This window comes from Anabrus simplex, chromosome 7, assembly GCF_040414725.1.
Source record: "Anabrus simplex isolate iqAnaSimp1 chromosome 7, ASM4041472v1, whole genome shotgun sequence".
In the NCBI taxonomy this organism is placed as follows: domain Eukaryota; kingdom Metazoa; phylum Arthropoda; class Insecta; order Orthoptera; family Tettigoniidae; genus Anabrus; species Anabrus simplex.
In genome coordinates, this window is record NC_090271.1 from 80,174,326 (window position 1) to 80,196,190 (window position 21,865).

At 37.8% G+C, this 21,865-nt stretch overlaps 1 protein-coding gene across 1 annotated transcript in view; it reads right to left on the reverse strand.

Moving 5' to 3' along the window:
• LOC136877704 (succinate dehydrogenase [ubiquinone] flavoprotein subunit, mitochondrial) overlaps positions 1-21,865 on the reverse strand; it is a 161,724-nt gene that overhangs the window by 43,419 nt on the left and 96,440 nt on the right. The window contains exon 9 of the mRNA XM_067151914.2: positions 4,938-5,133. Coding sequence (XP_067008015.1) covers positions 4,938-5,133 — 196 coding nt within the window. The remainder of the gene's footprint in view (positions 1-4,937; positions 5,134-21,865) is intronic.

Below are 21,865 nucleotides of genomic sequence, written 5' to 3' on the forward strand. Positions count from 1 at the left end.
AACGAGGATCATCTTCAACCCCAAAATTTCCCCTCTGGAACTCTTTGTACTAGCGGAAAATTGTTGTCCGATGTGGACAGTCTTCCCCCAGCACAGGAGTCATTTCCTCCAGGCACTAGTCAACAGTTAATCCACGAGCAAAATTGTAGCGGATAATTGCGTGATATTCACTTTTAGACCACACTTACATCTTAACTTGCTTTCAATCCCACTGCTTGGTAACAACTGGTGTGAAGATCACGTCTTGCTGTCTTCTAGACTGGTTTTCACCCCTCTTTTCATCCCTCACCATAACAGGGGTGTCTAGCCAACCATTTTTGCGTATTGCAAAACTTTCCTAGTACCCTTATCTATGGCTGTTGTAACAAGGCTTAGCCTTTAAAATATGATTGATGATGCATGTTCTAGCTATTCTTCTCCCTACTTTTAGGATTTGGTCAGTTCTGTTTCTCTGAGTTACTTTAAAAAGAGTTTTGCTTCCGTACGTCACTTCTGGTGGAACCATCGTCTTATGTTTTGATGGAGAGACATTTCTTACTGTATGTAGACCGTGGTAATTTTTGAACTTTTATCATTTTATTAGTTCTTTCTTGCCATGCAGATTTCTCGAAGTTCTATGTTATAATTTCTCCTAGGTATTTAAATTGTTTCACTATTTTTACTTTCCTTTTATTTACTGTTATGTGATCTGCTATGTGATGTGTTATGTGGATCTGCTAGCATTATCTCAGTCTTTTTGAATGATATCTGGAGTCCTATTTTTCGTGCTATATTTTGTAAACTTGTTATTCGTTTTCTGGTTCTTTGAATATTATTAGCAAGTAATGTTAAGTCATCTGTGAATCCCTAGAAATTTAAGTTTATTTGAGCTTTCTTGGTTCCAGTTTTTATGTTCTTATGATTTTCCTTGTACCATTCCCTCATCACATATCCTAGAGCACAGTTGAAAAGTAATAGTGATAAACCATCTCCCTGTTTTAATGTCCAGCTCCATGGCTGAATGGTCAGTGTAGTGTTCTTCGGTTCAGAGGACTCTGGGTTTGATTCCTGGCCGGGTTGGTGATTTTAGCCTTAAATGGTTAATTTGCTTGCCTCAGGGACCAGGTGTTCATAGTGTCCCCAACATCCTTGCAACTCTCACACCACACACAATACACTATCCTCCACTACAATAACGCGCAATTTGCTACATATGGCAGATGCCGCCCACCCTTGTCAGAGGGCCTGTCTTACAAGGGCTGCAACAGGCTAGAAATACCACACAAAATTATTATTACCCTGTTTAAATCGTAAATGGCTGAAATATTTCTTCTCTAAATTTTACTTTGGATTTGGTGTTTGTTAGCATTAATTTTATAATTTTTATTGAGATGAAGTTAGGGAATTAGATCCTGGCCTTTATTTCTAATCCCAGGATTTCGAGATTACACTTGGTCAGTCCTGGGATCCCAGGATTATCCCAGGATTGAAAATTACAAATAAAAATAAGATATTCTTACAGAAATCAGCTGTTTAATCAGCAAAACAAAATTTGGACAAAATCAACATATTTTACGGTATACACCTAGCTAATCTAATCACTCTAACTAATCAGACTTAGAGTCAGACTAACCAGATTTAAAATCACTCAGTCTCTATGTTAAAATTGTTCTCTTCCAAGAATCAGTGAGATCTCTTTAAACTTACATAAATTTTTAAAAACCCTTATGTAAAAACTATGCAAATAAACTTTGAAAATTAACAACAATCTCTCTGAACATAGACTAAATAGATGACTTTCATGTAACAACATAATAAGTAGGTAGAACATTTCTTAGCAAAAAGTATTTAAAAATAACATTAATCAGTCACATTTCACATTTCTTGTAAATATAAAGAAAACTAATTTAATAGGAAAACTCTAATTTGATTTGCGAAAATATGATCTGAGAAATAACAACGCGTCCAGTGTATCATCACCAAGTCTGCGTCTCAATTTATTGTACATGTATGCAGCTGCTGAGAAAGCACGTTCAGGTTCGATGGAAGTTTGAGGAATTGTTAGTAAATACTTATAAGCCTACTCTAGGTTATAGCTCCGAGTAGAATTTGAAGACTCGCATAGGTTCACTTCCTTCTCAACAATTCTGGAAAATTCATTTTCATTTAATGCTTCAAGAGACATAACTTTTCTGCTGTTTTCTATTTCCAGCTGAAGCTTTTCTTTGAGCATCAAATCACTTTTTTCTGTATTTGTAGGCTCAACTTGCATATTTTGTTCTTCCTCTTCACCATTTTTTTACCATTTAATCTCTCAATTAAGGAAACAATCTGGTTTTTTATCAGGACTTTGCTCGTACTTGAAAATGTATGCTTTATTTCATCATTGAACACCAACGCCACATTGTCACAGTGAGGATTTTGTAGGCAGCATAACACGCCACTCAACTCATTTCTTCGGCAATCTTTCATGCACTTTTGTAAATGTATCTTGAATTTAGAAATGAACTCGGAGCTATTGTCATTTAACTGCTTAAGAAGAAACTTAAGAGCAGCATCAGCTGTGCATAAATTCGCATCAGTGCGACAGAGTGCTTCTACATTTAATTTGACTGGAGCAAAAATTTCAATGATTTCATTGATGAGCTCGAAATTGGACTCTTCCAACTGCACTGGATTATTCAAATCTATAAGCGCCTTTTTGACGCTAAATTTCAAGAAGGCATTCACTCATCTCACACGGGAGAGGAAATGTACTAATGCACGCATTGTGGTCAGACTTTCACGCACGTAGGGGATGAACAATACAGTCATGAGCTAAATTAGAACAGGCATATACACACCAAAAAGACGCATAAATAACGCACTGAGAGTTTCGCTTCACACAGTCTATTTTGCAAATTTTTAAAAATGATGTAAATTCCAAAAATGCCGGGATCCCAAAAATTTAATCCCAAAAACTACGGGATTAAAAAGTGGTCAGGATCCCGTGATCCCGAAAACCCAGATCCCAGGATTGAATCCTCTAGATGAAGTCCAAAATTCCTCATCACTGAACCTTCATTTTTGAAGATATGTGGATACAATCATAAGCTTTTTTTGAAGTCTAGTTATTTCTTTTGCCTTCTTTTGGAGACATCCATAACTAATTTTAAGGTGATTATCTGTTCCAGGCAGCTTCTCCAGGGCCTAAATCCTCTTTGGTATTCTCCTAGTTCCAGTTTAAAAGTACCCATGTTAGTGAAATGGACGTGCTGATCACTGACACAATGTCAAAGACATGAAAAAAACTAAGATAAATTGTTAATACATTCACATAACACAATGTCAAAGACATGAAAAAAACTAAGATAAATTGTTAATACATTCACATAACTTAAAAACAAATTAAAACTTATAATTTTAAAATGTTTTTCTACAACACTTCTGGGAGAAGAAACCAAAAGTAGTCAGTAAGCATATTAGGGGACCATTTTCCTGCATATCATCTTTACTTTTCAGATATTTACTGGTGGAATCTTTCTCCAAGATTATTGCTGACCACTCCCAGGTTTGGTGAAAAGAAGTCAAAACAGCATGCAAGAAATAGATTTTAAGGGATATACTATAGCCCATTACCTCATATACCCTTAACTAAGTTACCACAACTTTGATGTTTGAGGGTAATCCCTTCAGTCAAGATGTTAACTATTCAGACTGGACTTGTGTGTGATTTAAATCTCTTATAAGATTGTTTAGTATTGAGTGTGAAATTAGATGCAGATTTCTGGATTCCACACAATCAGAATCACTGTTAGGAGCATGAGAAGTAGTGGTACCAGCCCCAGGGGAAGAGCTTGATGTTTCCCCTTGTGCAGTCAATTTTTCAGGTGGTGTTGGAACAGAAAATGAATCACTATGCTTAACAGGCCTTTGCACTGAGGGCAAATATGGATGAACTATGGAATGTTTATTTTTTGATGAGAAACTAGAAATTTTGGTTAAAGATATATTTTTTTTATAAGAAACCAGAAATATTGGTTAAACAGAAATAACAGTCCGATACATGGTCCTTCTGCACTGTCTATACTATGGGAACAGCAAACAGCATAGAAGGGCAAGTACAGTGCCCTTTTCTCGCAAAAAATGGATCATTCTTCTATGTTACACAGCCATTGTACAAATGAAGTGGTGGGGAAGTGGTGGTGGTAGTGGTTATTGTTTTAGAGGAAGTACAACTGGGCAACCATCCTCTATTAACATTAATCAAAGAAAACAAATGGTAGGAGCCCGATACTTTGAAAAATGAAGGCATCGGCCAAAGAAAGACAAGAGCCATGAAGGGTCTGGAAATGGTGAGAGACTCCCTAGGATTCACAAATCTACTACCGTCGGGGTCAGAAAAGAACAAGAGTCGTCCAAGGGAGGTCAGATGGATAGATGAAAGTGAGGAGCCTGGCACACATTAGTAGAAGCAATCTAAAGAAAATATGGAGCTTGGGTGTTTTTATTTTAACTATTTAGTAACTACAAAATTAAGTCAAGGTAATGAAAGTATATAAATATAAATATAAATAAAAAATTAAGTACATAGGTATTCGTAACCTATACACAGAGGCAAACTTTCAGCAAAGAAATATACTGTTTTATGTTTGTATTTAAACTCTTTGGGCCTCAGTGACCAAACATATCATCTGTCAGCTTTATCAACACAATAAAGTTACATAAATGTATTCCTGAAGACAACTGAAGCTCAATATTAGAACAAAGAAGCTATAAAGATGTTTCTGATGAAGGTAGGTGCGATTATATGAAAGAATATTGGGATGATAATACTGTTCCGATAGACAGCTGTTGATCAGTTGAAGTTCCTGATATTCTTGTACTGGATTGGTTATTGCAGCCATGAGCTAAATAGTCATTAAAATATACATTTTTTCTATTTTCTTTGTTGTAGATAGTTCAGTTAATTAACTTACCTGTCCTTTGTAGTTAGTTGGAACTCCTCCCATGTTATAATGGACTGTTGGTATAATAGCAATGGGTTCCTTAGAGACATCAACACCTCCAAAGATTGCTGCTGTTTCTGCAATTCCTGGTAGTTTCTTTTCAATTACTTCTTTAGGTAGATGGTGCAACTGTAAATGCACGTGATCTTTCTCCTCGCCACAACCTCTACAAAATTATACAAGAAAAATTAAATTAAGATTTACATTTCTTCAATACACTTAACGATAATAATATTATTTGCTTTATGTCTCACTAACAACTTTTACGGTTTTCAGAGATGCCAAGATGCCAGAATTTAGTCCCATGGGAGTTCTTTTATGTGCCAGTAAATCTATCGACACGAGGCTGATGTATTTGAGCACCTTCAAATATCACCAGCCTGAGCCAGGATCAAACCTGCTTAGTTGGGGTCAGAAGTCCAGCCCCTCAACTATCTGAGCCACTCAGCCTGGCACACCTAACATGGAAAGGATCCTTATTCTTACTGCAGGATCATGAAAATGCATTCATTGGTCAGCTGTGCACCAATAAACAACAGATGACGGTCATTCCTTATGTTTCTGGTCCATCTAAAATGAGACTTTAAAAAAATGAACATATGACTGCCTTGAAGACAGCAAGCGCTGAACTTTCCACAACATGTTCATCTATTAGTCGCAGGCCAATATGCCTACAACAGAACTTCCAAAGGTCTTCAGCTTTATTTTAGCCTCTATGAGGTCAACTCCTATGATTGTGTACCACTATCGATTACTATGTCACAAATGTGCGGCAGTTCCTCAAAGGTATTAAGTTTTATTTATCAGATGTTATGTCTTATTATAATTTATGGTTTCTTGAGACCACACTGGATCACTTTAATCAACCCTTTGGTTTGTCGATTTCTTGGTAGGAATTATCCAAGCCTTGCTGTCCTCCCAGTACTTCTTCATACGTGTTGATATTCTTGCCCTTTCTTGTGTAGAGAATACAGTATTCTAGTTGGGATTTCCTTCTAAGTGAGTGTAAAGTTGAAAGTCATATTTTTAAGTGTTGTGTTTACTTTTTCTTATCGATAGTGTCATCTGGTGTAAGGCCAATTTCTTTCAAATCCTTCCTAATATCTTTTATCCATCTGCACCCAGTTGTAGTATTTTTTGAAGCAAGATTGTACTGCACTAGCTGTTTCAAAGGTTGCGAATCTGGCATTCTCAGGAAGTGGCCGAAGTACCATATTTATTAATCCAAAAAATACAATATAATTCAGTATCACTGAATATAGATGGATAAGAATGATCCAATATTGTCCTGGAAAGGACCTTATTTGGATGTATCTGTTATTCCATGATCGATTCTTTCTCATTGCCATTGGGAGTACAGATCTCACCCAGGTACTTAAATTTCTCAGTCCTCCAAATTTCTCAAATTTTTCTCCTTATTGAAATGAAAGAACATATTATAGAATGAAGATTTACTTGCATTTTATTAGTCATACTTTACTAGAATAACTTAATATAAACATAATTACACATCATAAACCATCAATCACTGGTCGTTTATATTTATAAAGTCTGTTAGTTTCTTTTGCCACAGTGATTGGATCCTACTCAAAGATGCAGTGTTAAACCAACGTCTCATAAACATCACATCAGTGGACATAGCAGCGGAGTGTTGCTTGATGTAGCATATGGCAAGTTCTAACGTGGCCACGGCATCTGAATGTGATGCTGGTTGTTCGTTGTTGTCTTCTTCATCGTCATTCTGTTCCTCATCAACTCCAGTTTCTTTCTCCACCATAGCCACAATTTCTAAGTCTGTTTAGAATTGATGACAGTCAGCTTCCATCCACTTGCTAACATCATTTTCACTGGATTCATCACACTCAGATATTTGTTAAACGAGTTCAAGGAGACTGACAGATGCAGACGCTTCTGCTGGACTCTCGATGAATGCGAGACTCGGGCACAATTTCTTCCATTTTTTCCTCATCAACTGCTTACTGATACCCTCCTATGCCTCTACTGCTCAGTAAACCACGTCCTTAATATCCTCATACTTCAGTTTTTTTTAACGAATAGTAAGTGAACTATCGTTCTCAATCACCTACCTCAGAAGTTTTTGTTTATACACAAGATTTACATTTTGCAGAACGTGCTAGTCCATTGGTTGCAATATCGATGTAACATTAGGAGGCAAGAAAATTGCTCTTATTTCACTGTTCTTAATTCACTCACTGCTGGATGTGATGGAGCACTGTCTATGCCCGAGAAGGTAAACCACTTTTTGCACTAAACCTTGTTACTGAGGGAACAAACTGTTCTTCAAAACATTCCTTGAAAAGTTTTGCATCCATCCATGCCTTTCCTTAATTCCTGTAGTAAATGGGAAGAGTGTTCAAGTTACAGTTTTTGAATGCCCTTGTTTTGCTGATTTGCCAATAACCATTAGGAGCAATTTATTTATTCCTGTAGCATTACCACACCACTCATTCCTTACTCATCTTAAACCCAGGTTCACGAGATTCATCTGCCGATGCAAGGCTTTTATTGGGAAGGGTCTTGAAATTTAAACCTGTTTCATCCGTGTTATACACTTTTTATGGTGAATAATTTCTTGATGCTACCAAGTCATTAACTTCAATGATGTAATTTTTTGCAGTGGCATGATCATCTGAAAACTGTTCTCCAGTTATTATTGATGATGCTTGTTGTTTAAAGGGGCTTAACATCTAAGGTCATCGCCCCCACCCCTTATTATTAACTGATGTATTCCATGCCTTTTCTTCCATCAATCAAATCATCCAGTACTGACAGTGAATGAAACATCTCCATTAAATAATTTATTTATTTAATTGAAATGCATTTTCTTGATCAAGAGGTCCACTTAATGGAGTAACCTTTTGCCTCTGCTGTTTGTTTGTCCAACCCTTGTCCTGTTTCTGTGTAGGGTCGGGTATGAGGTGAGATGAATCTGTCGTGGTGGGTTTTTATGACTGGATGTCCTTCCTGACATCAACCTCATCAGAGGAGTTAATGGGTTGAAATGAATGACATAATATATAATTAGGGAGCGGATTTTTATGTAATTACATTATTTTTTTTGCGTAAGTTTTAACGCAAGTTACGAAGTTTCCTATTGTGCATCCCCAAGTGTAAAAACTGAATCTTATTTCACATAAAAACACATATTTTCACATTTTAAAAATGTAAATACATATTTTAAGAAAATCTATAATAAGCACATAAATCGGCAATATTTGTTGATCAATAAAATTTAAAATGCTTCTGTGTTATAAAACAATGCTCATATTTTCATTTTACGATTACAGTATTGTTCTTAACAGTGTATTTAACATAATGTATCTGAACGTTTCGGTTATTTATGGACTTCCCTTCATAAGTTCTCAAACTTGCTGGTCACTGGCTATGTCGTTACATTTAGACAGCGATTTGATTTGCTGCACAAGATGTTTCCTTGCATGAGGTCATTCCAACTCTTTATGAGTCAGCCCTCTCGGGTTTTGTTTATAGAACATCAGCGTAAGGCAATCACCGAGAGATAAGGTGACGTAATTCCGTTACGACATGGGAAACTCGGACGAATATTGCCCCACCATTAGGTAGTGGAATTCCATCACTCCTAAGAGTAAGGTTAGCTGTTCGGGTCCATATATCATTCCCGTGGTCGTGTGATTTTGTATGGATTTATAAGAAATATTTCCTTCAGTGTACGCTGCTATTCTTTTTTTTTTTTTGAAGAAGTGATTCACTGTAAATGCGTGTGTCGTAACCTGCAAAATAATGCCAAAAGAGAAGTCGAGTACAAGGTCACGTCTTCAACAATATGTAGTGGAATTTAACAGCATTTTCACTACCAATGGAAAAGTATTATTTTGCCAACCGTGTGGTAAAACAGTACGTGCAGATCAACGTTCTCAAGTAATCCAGCATTTGTCTGGAAATAAGCATACTGCGGCTGCTTCGCGTGTGCATTCGCGAGAATTACTAATAGCTGAACCAGCTACTTCAAATGCAGGCCCATCTAAATATTCCCAGTATTATTTAGATGTGTGCAGAGCATTTGTTTGCGCCGACATTCCTCTTGGTAAAATAAATAATCCGGGACTGAGAAATTTCCTAACAAAGTACATTAATTTTAAGCCTCCAGACGAATCCACATTAAGGAAAAACTATCTCCCAAAATGTTATGAAGAAACTTTACAGAGAATTCGGGCAGTATGTGATAGCCAAAAACTATGGGTGAGCATTGACGAAACCACTGATTCAAGTGGCAGAAAAGTAGGAAATATTGTAGTTGGTGTGTTGAAGAATGACAAAACTGCTTGCGAACATTCTTATTTGCTAGCGTGTAAAGAAATGCTTGCTGCAAACCATGTCACTGTAGCTAGGTTATTCAATGAAGCCATGCTTTGGCCAAAAGGTATAAAATACGACCATGTATTGCTTTTCCTTACTGACAGTGCAGCTTACATGAAAAAGGCAGCCGAAGGCCTTTCTGTGAGTTTTCCGAAAATGATACACGGAACTTGCGTTGTTCATGCTCTACACAGGTTATGTGAAACTGTGCGGGCTCAGTATCCACAAGTGGATAAATTAGTGTCTAATGGCAAAAAAGTCTTCGTAAAAGCACCCTCAAGAATCGATCTCTTTAAAGAGGAAAACCCGGATGTTGCGCTTCCTCCTCTGCCTATAGTTACGCGGTGGGGTACCTGGCTTAGCGCTGTGGTATACTACGCATACAATTTCGAAAGTTTTGCATCCGTTGTGAACGTGCTAGATAAAAACGATGTGTCGTCAAAAGAGATTCTTCAAGAGATACTAAAAGACAGCTCTTTGAAAAATGATTTGGCGTTTATATCTGCCAATCTAAGCTTCTTGTGTAAAACTATAGACATACTTGAAAAATCCACTAACCTGTTGTCCGAAACAGTGAAAGAAGTGCGCGCTGTTGAAAATAAATTAGATTCACTCCCGGCTTCGCAGGTACAGGGACTGTTAAAGGTCAAATATCAAAATTTGTTCAGGAAAACCAGAGGATTTCAAACAATGTGCCAAATTTCTAGTGTATTAGAGGGTGCTCATGTTGGCGAAATTGATGGCGTTATTGTTGGCGACATTCCTCTCTTTAACTATGCTCGTCTGACTTCCTGTGATGTGGAGCAATCGTTTTCGCAGTATAAGGCGTTCTTTAGAGATAATCGGCATGCATTTGTGATGGACAATTTGGAGATGACCACTGCAATTCTGAGACTACTTCTAACAAACAATAGTCCAGCGTGTGATGGGTGAGTACGAACTGGTACTATTTTTTCAAAGATGATAGGTTGCTTTTGCCATATTTAAACAAAACATTACCTTTAAAAAAATAACCATTCATAATATTTACTCTGGCATATCAAAAATGAATATACCATACAGCACGTTTCCATACACAGACACCATTTTGCCTTAAGGAGCACGTTTGGTAGCACCATATTCTAATACAAAACATTATACTTATTTACTTCTTGAGCACAAGTAGTTATGTGATATTTAAAGGAAAATAATTTCATTTTATTTCACATATTTTAAAGTTTTTCAGCACATAACAAAAATAAATATTTTTCACATTTTTAGCACATAAAAATCCGCTCCCTATATATAATAGTAGGAAGGGAGAGTATGAAACCCTGTGCCAGCACATAGCCTACTCCTGTAGAATAACTCCAAGGGGTCTGCTCAAGGCTTACCATTCCCATCTGACGGACGAATCACCATCAACAGCATCATATGCTCTCACTTCATATGAGCACTGTAGAGGTTTGGAATTTAATCCATGCTTTTGGTACGCAATCCAGTGATTAGAAATTGTATACCGCCACCTCCCCTACCCTACATTCTGATGGTGAAATTTTTTTCGACCAACGGGACTCAAACCGGCTAACCATGGTGTCAGACCTTTTAGACTTCAATGCCTTAATGATCATGCCTCTGCCGTGAAAATCATAAATGAAGCACTTCATCAAGTTTATCAAATATGGAAACGTGTGATGTTTGAAGAGTTTTAAGGATGTCTGCTGATGATGCTGTACAAATCTGTTGAATTTTAGAACAGTTTTTCTTCCAGTCGGACATCATAACTTTTCCAACACCAAACTCGACAGATAATCTTGATGCACTATCACCCTTATCCAACTGTTTCAGCACTTCAAGTTTTACTTGAACAGTACAAGACCTGTGCTATTACAGACTATGAATCTCATTGTTGAATCCGTATTGATGGTTGAAATTCTTACAAAATTGTGCAAAACTATTTTATTCCTCCTAGTCAAGTCTAAATTTTACGTCCAATTAAGACGAAAATATACATGTTTTGATCCTAATTGGATCATCTTCAGTAGCTTACTAAAACCTGACATATATCGTAGTTAAAAACATTTAAAATTGAAGCAAGAATGATGTTGTGAATGTTAAAATGTTCCTATAAGAAAATTTCATGCTTTTAAAAAGTTTTTTACATAAAAAAATAGTATTGACTAGGAGGATTAAAATAGTTTTGTACAATTTTGAAAGAAGTTCAACCATCAATATGGATTCAACAATGAGATTAATAGTCTGTAATGACTTCTTAAAAGCATGAACTTTTCTTATAAGAACATTTTTGCTTCAATTTTGAATGTTTTTAACTATGATATATGTCAATTTTTAGTAATCTTCTGAAGATGATCCAATTAGGATCGAAACATGTATATTTATGTGAGAACTTCCATCTTAATTGGATGTAAAAAATATATAGTACTGACTTGGAGGATTAAAATAGTTTTGCACATTTTTGTAAGAAGACCTGTGCTCTCACTTGCTTGCCATTTTCAAGCAACTTAATCAAATTTATCACTGTATAGCACTGCTAGTAAGCTGAAGCAAAGCCAGCAGCTAACTGAGGAGAGCAGAATCACCCAGAGACTTTCACAACTGTGGCGTACTATGGTGAGAGTCATGTTTCACGTTCTGCGGGGCTACTACCGAGAGAGCAGCAGAACTTTTAAATGAACATAAACAAAAGTGAAACTCATTACCGTATTTTAGCAGTTTTAAAAGACAGGTTTTAACCTAGTTTTAGTCGTTAAGTCCTCTACGAGTTCTTAGCTACAGTATTTTATGAATGCAACTGCTAAAGAACGGACATTTCACATTATGTACTGTGTTGCACTGTAGAAACTATTCTCCAGTTAATCTGAAAATTTCATAATCCAAAGAGACTCTGGGCCCAATTAGTTCGAGTTAACAGGACTCCACTGTAATAATAATAATAATAATAATAATAATAATAATAATAATAATAATAATAATAATAATAATAATAATAATAATAACTTTTTTGCGAGGGAGTGTGGAAAATCTTTCATAAGACACTTGTGAGGGTCCGCACTCATGATAGTTTTGACAATAAACAATATCATGCTCTTTGCAGGCAGCATCTAACATATTAATACCAGGATCACCCCGTGCCAAGCGGACGTCAGTTCGAGTTCCAGGGCCACAGTACTGGTAACTAGGAAGATGAAGCTCAAAAGGAAGAAGATAAATCACCTTATTGATAAGTCCATACCCAGCATGCTTCCTCACCTTTCTCCCAGTACGTTTCTTCACCTTTTTCTGCGACAGCTTGCTTACTCCTTTCGTAGCCATGATAAGTGTTTATAAGCAAAGACAACTAGTTAGTTTTAGGTCTGTGATACAGTTTAATGAGTTGACATGTACGGCACTGTCTCACTGAAGGTCTCCTAGCTAAACTTACTTGTTCATTATGTAAACTACACGTTTGAAGCTCTGACAAAACAGAATCTTGAGTCCACTCATAAGGCACCTTATCCCAGATCTACTTTACAGCATTCACAGCTACATTGACTAAAAATGTCTTTGGTAATGCATTCAACTCTTCTTCAGTAAATGTGTTTAGTTTCTTTTTGAAGGCATAAAACTTTACGATTGCCTTTTCAACTATGTTACACTTAGTATCAGATAGAAATGACATGATGTCTTTACTCTACAAATGTTTCTTTCACACCAACGTCATTTTGACACTGCAATTTACATATGTTGTTCACCTCCCAGCATGCAATGTAACACAACCAATCAAAGAACATGCACACATGACGTGAATACTGTTTAATTGTTTCTCCACTAAGCTCCTTGGGAAGAGATTTAAATGATGGACATCCTAATACATGCATGTCAATAATTTCACATATTGATGGTAGATACTCACTCACCCATTCCTTCTTTCCACATCCATTAAAAAAAAAAAAATCTGCTCTTGACAAATGTGCGTTTCTTCCCACTGCAGACCTAAATTTTTTTCTATCCGTTATGTCTGCTTTTTGTCTTCATCTGTTTGCAAACATTAAGGGAGAGGTGCTAAATACTAAACTAACAAGTTTAAACCTCCACAACTCAATGCATTCCAACACAGCCTCCTCTTTGAACACAAATTTGTTGCCGTTCACTTTAAAGCCTTGTACAGCAACTATTAATGTTCTTAACATGATGGAATAGAGCGCTCTACTCTCTATCATAGTATCTTAGAGACTAAAGAAAATATTCACATTTATACCATCTATAAAGGCTTCAGTTTACTAGAGAGTGACCTTGATAATGAACATGTCTAGACATGCATAACCATGTCGACGTAATCGCTGCATGTTAAAACGGAATTTTTAAATCACCTGCGCTTATTACATCACAGCTCTGTAACTACTCCAAAGGGAGAATAGGCCAAATGAGAAGGAAGAGGAGAGTAGGGCATTTCAACGTAAAACTGGGCCAGATGAGGAGGGATGGGCATCTGACCATGAAACTGGGCCCAAGATAGTGACTATGTAGTTAAGCCCCTCCAAAATGGCGTCTATGAGGAGGGAAAGGCATCTGACTGTAAAACTGGGCCCAAGATGGCGACTGTGTAGTTACGCCCTGCATAATGCGACGGGAGGGGCATCTGACCGTAAAACTGGGCCCTGTGTAGTTAGGTCCCTCCAAAATGGCGACGGAAGGGGCATTTAACCGCAAAACTGGGCCCAAGATGGCGAGTGTGTAGTTAGCCCCTCCAAAATGGCGTCTGTGAGGAGGGAAGGGCATCTGTCCGTAAAACTGAGTGCAAGATGGCTACTGTGTAGCTAGGCCCCTCCAAAATGGCATCTGTGAGGAGGGAAGGGCATTTGACCGTAAAACTGCCCCCAAGAGTGCTACTGTGTAGTTGGGCCCGCCCAAAATGGTGACGGGAATGGCATCTGACTGTAAAACTGGGCCCAAGATGGCGACTGTGTAGTTAAGCCCCTCCAAAATGGTGTCTGTGAAGAGGGAGGGCATCTGACCGTAAACCTGGGTGCAAGATGACGACGGCGTAGTTAGGACCCTCCAAAATGGCCACCTGAAGGTCATCTGACTGTAAAACTGGGCCCTGTGAGGTTAGGCCCCTCCAAGATGGCACTGGGAAGGGCACCTAGTGATAAAACCAAGCCCTAAGTTTAGGCCTCTCGAAGATGGCGCCAGGAAGGTCATCTGGCCGTAAAATTAGGCCCTGTGAGGTTAGGCCCCCTGCATGAGGTTAGGCCTGCTCTCTTATACAAAATCTGCAAAACCCCATTGCCCTACTACTGAAGATGGTGTCAGCAAAATCCGCAAATCCCATTACCCTACTACTCAAGATGGCGTCGGGAAGGGCATCTGGCCGTGAAACTATGTCCTTGGGGTCGGGAAGGGTATCTGGCCATAAAACTAGGCCTTGTGAGGTTAAGCCCCTCCAAGATGGCGTCATGAAGGTCATCTGGCCCTAAAACTATGCCCTGTGAGGTTAGGAAAGGCATCTGGCCGTAACACTAAGCCCTGTGAGGTTAGACCCCTCCAAGATGTCAACTGTGGGGTTAGGCTTGCTTTCGTATGCGAAATCCGCAAACGTACATTCCTCCTACTACTCAAATAGGGGTCCATGACCTTGGCTGCAAACGTACTTCCGCCTAGTGTTAGGGGTCAATGACCTCGTGGGAAAATGCCGACTCAACACCCATTGTTTTAGAACCAGCCTTGCTACACTACTTCTGGATGGAAACGCAGATGGACTGGGATCATTATTTTCCCTTGTCCCATTTGCATACTGCTGGCTCTAGTGTTTGGCCAACCTGTGGACCATCTTGCCTCGACCAACCGGTACTGCCCGGCTCAGACAAGGAGGATGTACATTCTGCTGTCCAGAAGAGGCTGAGGACAGAATGTGACCAAATGAAGGAATGATACGATGAGATATATTAGAATGAGCTAGTGTGGCTGTATAACCCCGTAAGGAAGAGAGGCTTGTCTCCCAAACTACAAAAGGCATGGGAAGGTGTTTACTGTATTTTGAAGAGAACAAATTACATCATCTATTAGCTACAATGGAGACCTAGATCTAAGATAAAGGTGGTACATCTGGAGTGATTGGCACCTTACCGAGGAACACCTGAAGAAGGTAACTGATCAGGTCTATCAGTTCTCAAACAGGACCAATGTTACATACTCATGCAACTGCCAGCCTTCTGTAGCCCCCTTCGGTATTTTCTGGAAGGGATGAACTAGTAGTCATGCTGGAAAGCTCCAAGTTAGCCAGAGGATAAGCGATGACCTCTCCTTGTATTGTGACTTCTGACTGGTGTCCCTAAACTTTCTGGAAGATGAAACTAGAATATTTCTAATAAGGACACACCCTGAAGATTCTAGTAATTCATCACCAGGAATATAAAAGCACAGTCGCCGTGAACAGGAAGTTGTTGATGTTGGACAGTGTGAGTGTGTTGTTGGAATAAAGCTGTGAGTGTTGAAAGTGTGTCATGGTGGTGAAGTATTTGACCTGTTGCTGTTGTAGAGTACTGTTGAGAGAGTGTCGTTGTGAGAAGCATTAGGAAGCAACTGGATTAGTGCTGTGTTATTGTTGAATTATATGTATCGAGTAGTGTGTGGACCAGTCACGCAAATTGATTTTGTGAGTTATCAGTCTTGTCTAGAGTCAAGCCAAGTATACAGTCGTCATGCTGCGTGATAGTCAATAGACTTGTGTTTGAACCCAACTACAGGGAATTACTGGGTGGAGTGACTGGTGAGAAATGAAAGCTCTCAATCAAGATTACAGAAGCGTTGCTCATTCCAGGTAAATACCAACAAGCTGCAGACCTGCTGTGAGGTCAAAAAACTTTTGTAAACAGCCATTAATGTGTGTATACAGTCATGGAAATAAGTATTCATACACTGCAATGTAGAAGAGTAAACTTTATTTTTGCCACTATGAAAACAAAAATACTTATTGGAATTGCAAAATACATTGTTCACTCACAACTATAGCTATGCAGGTAGAAAAAAACAAGCAATTACAGAACATAATACAGAAACATACTGTCATGCTGTTTTGCACTGTGAAATAAGTGTTCATACACTGACTGATAATAAACTTATGACAAAGCCACAACTGGTATAGTACTTTGTATGCATACCCCACTCAACCTCTCTGGTATAGAATGGACCAGTCTTCTTGCAGTGCCTGACATAATACTTTGTCTGTATGCATACCCCACTCAACCTCTCTGGTATAGAATGGACCAGTCTTCTTGCAGTGCCTGACATAATACTTTGTCATTCCTGTAACAGAATTTTGTGTTTTCTTACTCATGCTTCAGGTTCACTTCACTGCTGCTCGATTGGGTTCAGGTCTGGACTCTGAGCTGGTGTTTCGAGAATGTGTGTGGAGTGTGGTACAGCAAGCACAGATAAACAATGCTCGCTGTATGTTTTGGATCATTATCTTGTTGAAAGAAATAATTTCTCACAAGACCCAAGGCAACAACTTTCTGTTGTAAGTTCTCTTTGAGAATATTCAAACACACAAATCTGTCCATGTTACCTTCCTTCAGGCTAGCAACCCGTCGAAAGGACATTTGATTGCTTTCAAGTCTTGCAAAAAGTAAAATGCAAGACCGTAACGGGTCACATGGCCCAATACTTGGAAGGAAGATGATGATGATGATGACCTTCAATAAACACATTTCCCAATACCAGAGGCTGCCACACATCCCTATCCCATGACTCCATCATCTCCATGTTTCATTGGTTTGATAGAAGGCAGTTCAGCTTTAGGAAAAGTTATTCCTGTGAGGCTCAACTTGTAGGATTTCAGCAAGATATAGCACATACTTTAGATTCAAAAGGTCAAAATGGGCTATATCACTTTTGAGCTAACCTAAGTTTTTGATAGTGTACTTCAGGGAAGACTACTGACAAAAATGAGGGCTATTGGACTAGACAAATGAGAGGTTGAATGGGTACTCAATTTCTACAAAACAGAACTCAGATAATTATAGTAGGGGAAGCATTATCTGATCCTATAATGATTAAGAGGTGAGTTCCGCAAGGCAGTATTATGGACCTGTATTTTTTTCTTATATCGTCACCCCTCATTATAAGCGTTATCGCTCGATGCATTTTTGCTATAACATTATTTTAAAAATATACATAATTATATACAATACCGGTATTTAAAAACCTAGGTGAATGGATTACAGAAAACTGTAATGAAAGGAAATCCACAACTTCAAGAATTCAAAAGATGGAAACTGCTTTCCAACTAACAAGAACCATTTACAATAAACAATGTCTTTCATGGAACAGTAAGATACGACATTACAATACAGTAGTTAAACCAAAAGCATTCTACGCTGCAGAAACTTTCAACCTACAACAACGGGATTAAAGGAACAATTAGAAATTAAAGAACGCAAAATCATAAGAAGAATATTAGGACCAAGAATCATAAACGGAACTTATTACCCTAAACCTAAGTGAAATATCGTACAAGTACATTTCCAAAATTACAGATGCAATTCGAATGCAACAAATCCAATTTGCAGGGCATTTGGAAAGAATGAACCCTAACAGACTTTCCCATCAAATTTAAAATTTCTACAAAACAAAACAATACAAGATCGAAAGGAAATACAAAACATCATTCAAACACGGGGATTTGAGGAATAAGAAAGGAAACCCACACGATCGGCATGGTCTGAGGACCGGAGACGTGCGCAATCAATGAAGTTGAAGAACAACTGGACAAAAAAGAAGGCTGAAAAATGTTGATTCCGTGTGGTCCTGGGTGACCCATTCGCAAAGGGGCAGAAAAAGAAGAAAATGATGATTTTAAAAAAATACAAGTTAGGTTGCGGATTCACAATCACTCTGTGGACTATTTCATGACCAAGTGTGCGGTGCTGCAAGGATATGTGTAGTCAGTCTCAAAGAGAGTGCTGAGTACCTGTGTTATGTTGTCTCAGTGTTCACTGGTACCATGTGGTCAGTATTAAAGAGAGCACTTAGTTAGCAAGCTGTGTTTTATTGTTTCTAAAAATGTTATGGAAAAAAGAAAAGGTGATCAAAATGCTTCCAAAAGCAAAAAGCAAAAAGCAAAGGAAATCAGTAACACTTTAAGAAAAGCTGGAATTTATAAAGTGATATGAATGCAATGAGCACACTGTAGAAATTGTCAGAGCTACAGAAATCTCAGAATCAACCCTGAGAGCCAAATGAGTCAAGCAAAAAAAATAAAGCTGCAAAAGTGCGACTAGAATGATGTCATCCAAAATAACACAAATAAGGGCGCCAATGGAACGAATGTTGCCCCAGTGGATTGAACATCAAACTAAATGTTCTATCCTGATATGTATCATGTTTATTCAGGCTAAAGCAAAAGCTCTGTTTAAAGAACTGAAAGGATCCTATCCAGGCCTTGAAGTGCAATGTTTTGCTGCAAGTGTTGGTTGGTTTGAACGTTTCAAGGGACGACATGGATTCCATAACCTTAAGCTAACAGGGCAGGCTGCAGGAGTGGATGTTGTTGCTGCTGGAAATTTTTCTACACAATTACAAGCATTGATTGAGGAGCATGGATATTTGCTACAAGTGTTCAATCTGGATGAAATGGGCCTATTGTAAAAATGTATGCCAAGCAGAACATTCCTGTCAATATGAGAAAAGAGGGTCTCAGCTTAAAATCCCCCAAAGCCTGTCCCACTTTGTAGTTAGGAGGAAGTGTGTCTGGGGACCATACAATCAAACCCCTGTTAGTCTATCACTCTGAGAACCCACAAGCATTCAAGGGCTACTCTAAGTGAGAATTGCCAGTTATTTGGTGCTCAAACAAGAAAGCTCAGATAACAGGAGCTGTCTTTGAGTGCTACTTTACCAATGAACTCCAACATGACCTGCAAGCTTATTGTAAGAAAATAAATCCTGCTACTTTTGGATAAAGTGCCATCGCAGATGCCGATGAAAATATCAGTGTTTTGTTTCTGCGACAGAATACAACATCCCTGATTCAACCCATGGATCACGGTGTTATTGCTGTAACCGGGGGGTTTCGAGCGTGTACATAAATAAAAATAATACTAGAAATAGTAAATAACATAATAATTAATAATGTGAAGAAGGAGGTAGAAATATGACGCAGTGGCGGAGAATTCATATAAACCAAATACAGGGAACACTTACAGGCCTAAGAATGACAACTAAGACAGGATAGTGGAAGCTGCGGGAAGCCCTTATCGAGGTCCATGGGAACGTATGACGTTATGGGGGAGAAAAGATTTACAAGAAACACCCTCTAGCTCAACTATATTAGAAATGACAAGAAAGTTTTACAAAATACAGTTCCACGACACAGAAACAAGACATACTTAAGTAACTTAACATAAAAGTTGATTTAACAATGAAGGTGATGCTACATTAAAGGTATAGTTTAAAGCGAAAGAATTTAATGGATGAAAGAATTGAAAGTACGGCAATTGGAACCTAGGGTAAACTCGGACTCACCAAATTAAACTTTTAAGATGACATTAAGCGAAGAAATAATGAAACACAAAAGGAATTAAACTAAATGAAACGAAACCGGAAAACATTGAGAATAACATTGCAAAAACACTGAAATAACACTTACTTCGGAAAGGCAGGAATTCCCGAGGGCAGCAGCCCTCGAGCGCGAACGCTCGCTTGGGCGGTCGGATGGAAAAGACGCCGAGCTCACGCATCATTTTTCCAAAGCCGGCAAGAAGACCGGATATGGCCCGATTACAATCAACCAATAAGATCAAACTTACCCTAGATTCCTGGACCTTTTGCCAATAGGAAATCTCGTTACCATATATGGTAATTTTAACCTCGTTAGCAATTGCACAAGTTCTGGAACATTACGATTACAACACCCAAAATTTCATCATAGGAAACCACACGTGTGGTACAGGTACAGGATGCTCCAAAATAAATCACCTTACAAATTTTACATCAGATTACATAAAAACTACATTTAAAAAAATCACTTCAAAACACTTTTGCATGTTGAAATGTTCATACAGTTCAATGTTTCTTGATGTTTCCATAAAATTCTAGTAGAGTCCAGAGTTGCAAAAAAAATTAAATCCTTCAGACAAATAAAAAAAATTAAAATATACATTTCCAAACACACAGTAGTTTCAGTTCTCCGTCCCACCAACCGGTGACAATTGCAACCTTCACAAGTTACTATCTGTGCAGAACATTCAAGCAACTAGTTGAAGAAACAGATGGAGAAGAAACTGTCACACAATTTTGGAAAAACTTCACCATAAAGAACGCAATTGAATATGCATGGGCAGAAGTTAAAGAATCTTGTAAGAAGGGAGTTTGGAAGAAGATGTGGTCTCATAATGCTAATTCTTTTGATTTTGATCCTGAACCTAAACTTACCAGTTCAACATATGCATTCATTGACACAGCTAGATCTATTGGATATGAGGATGTAGACAAGGCAAATGTGGATGAACTCCTCCAGTCTCATTCAGCATAACTCACCACTGAAGATCTTGAGTTGGAGAAAGAAATGAATGGTGAAGATGAAGAGGCTCAAATTTAAACAGCTTACAACAAGAAAAATGGCTGACTTTTAAAATCACATTCATAATGCAATCAACAATATTGAAGAGAATGACCCTAATCAGAAGTGCTTAAGTTGCCAGAGAGATTCAGAATTCTGTAGCTTGCTGCAAAGAACTCTACAGAGAGAAGAAGAATACTAGCCACCAGCTGAGACTTGACCACTTCATAAAAAATGTAACAATTCTCAATTTGCTGTCCCAGAACCTTCAAGAGAACCAGAGATGGGTAATCCATACTCACTGGACCCAGTAATTTCATCTTTAGACTGAAGACTTACATAGAGTTTCACACTGTGCTAATGGCATGAATAAAAAAACTTGCACATGTTTAAAACATATAGGCTTTTATTTTTTCCTTGAAATAGTCCTTGTCTCCTCTCTAACCCATATTATGATACATTCACTTTACTCGTTTTCATATTACGCAATGATTACTCAGAATTAATTAAGGCGACACTCCTGAGATAAACAGATATTTTTACCTAATGCATGGATTTTCACAAAACTTTGTGAGAATGTCACCTACATAAAAGTAAAGATATCACAAATATTTCTTTCACATACAATTAATAGATTTTTCAAAATAATTTTTTTGAATTTTTTTGAAATTTTCAATTCCATTTTTTTATGAAATTGTATAAACATGTTAATGGAAATTTTTTTATTAGGTAGATAATACTTCTTTAAAAATCACTAAGTATCAGTACATAATTTATATCAGGAGATATACCGTACTAAAGTTTGTATAATTTTTATGTTGTAAAATTTTGGACTTAAAAATCCCTATTACTTGAAAAAATTCTGCAATAAAAAACTCCATATGCAGGGTTCCTAATATAGCTGTGATACATATACCATACAAATTTTGTTACATTTGGCAGAATATTATGGGAGAAAAATGGGATTTAAATGTAAAATTACAACTGGCGGGAAAATTAAATT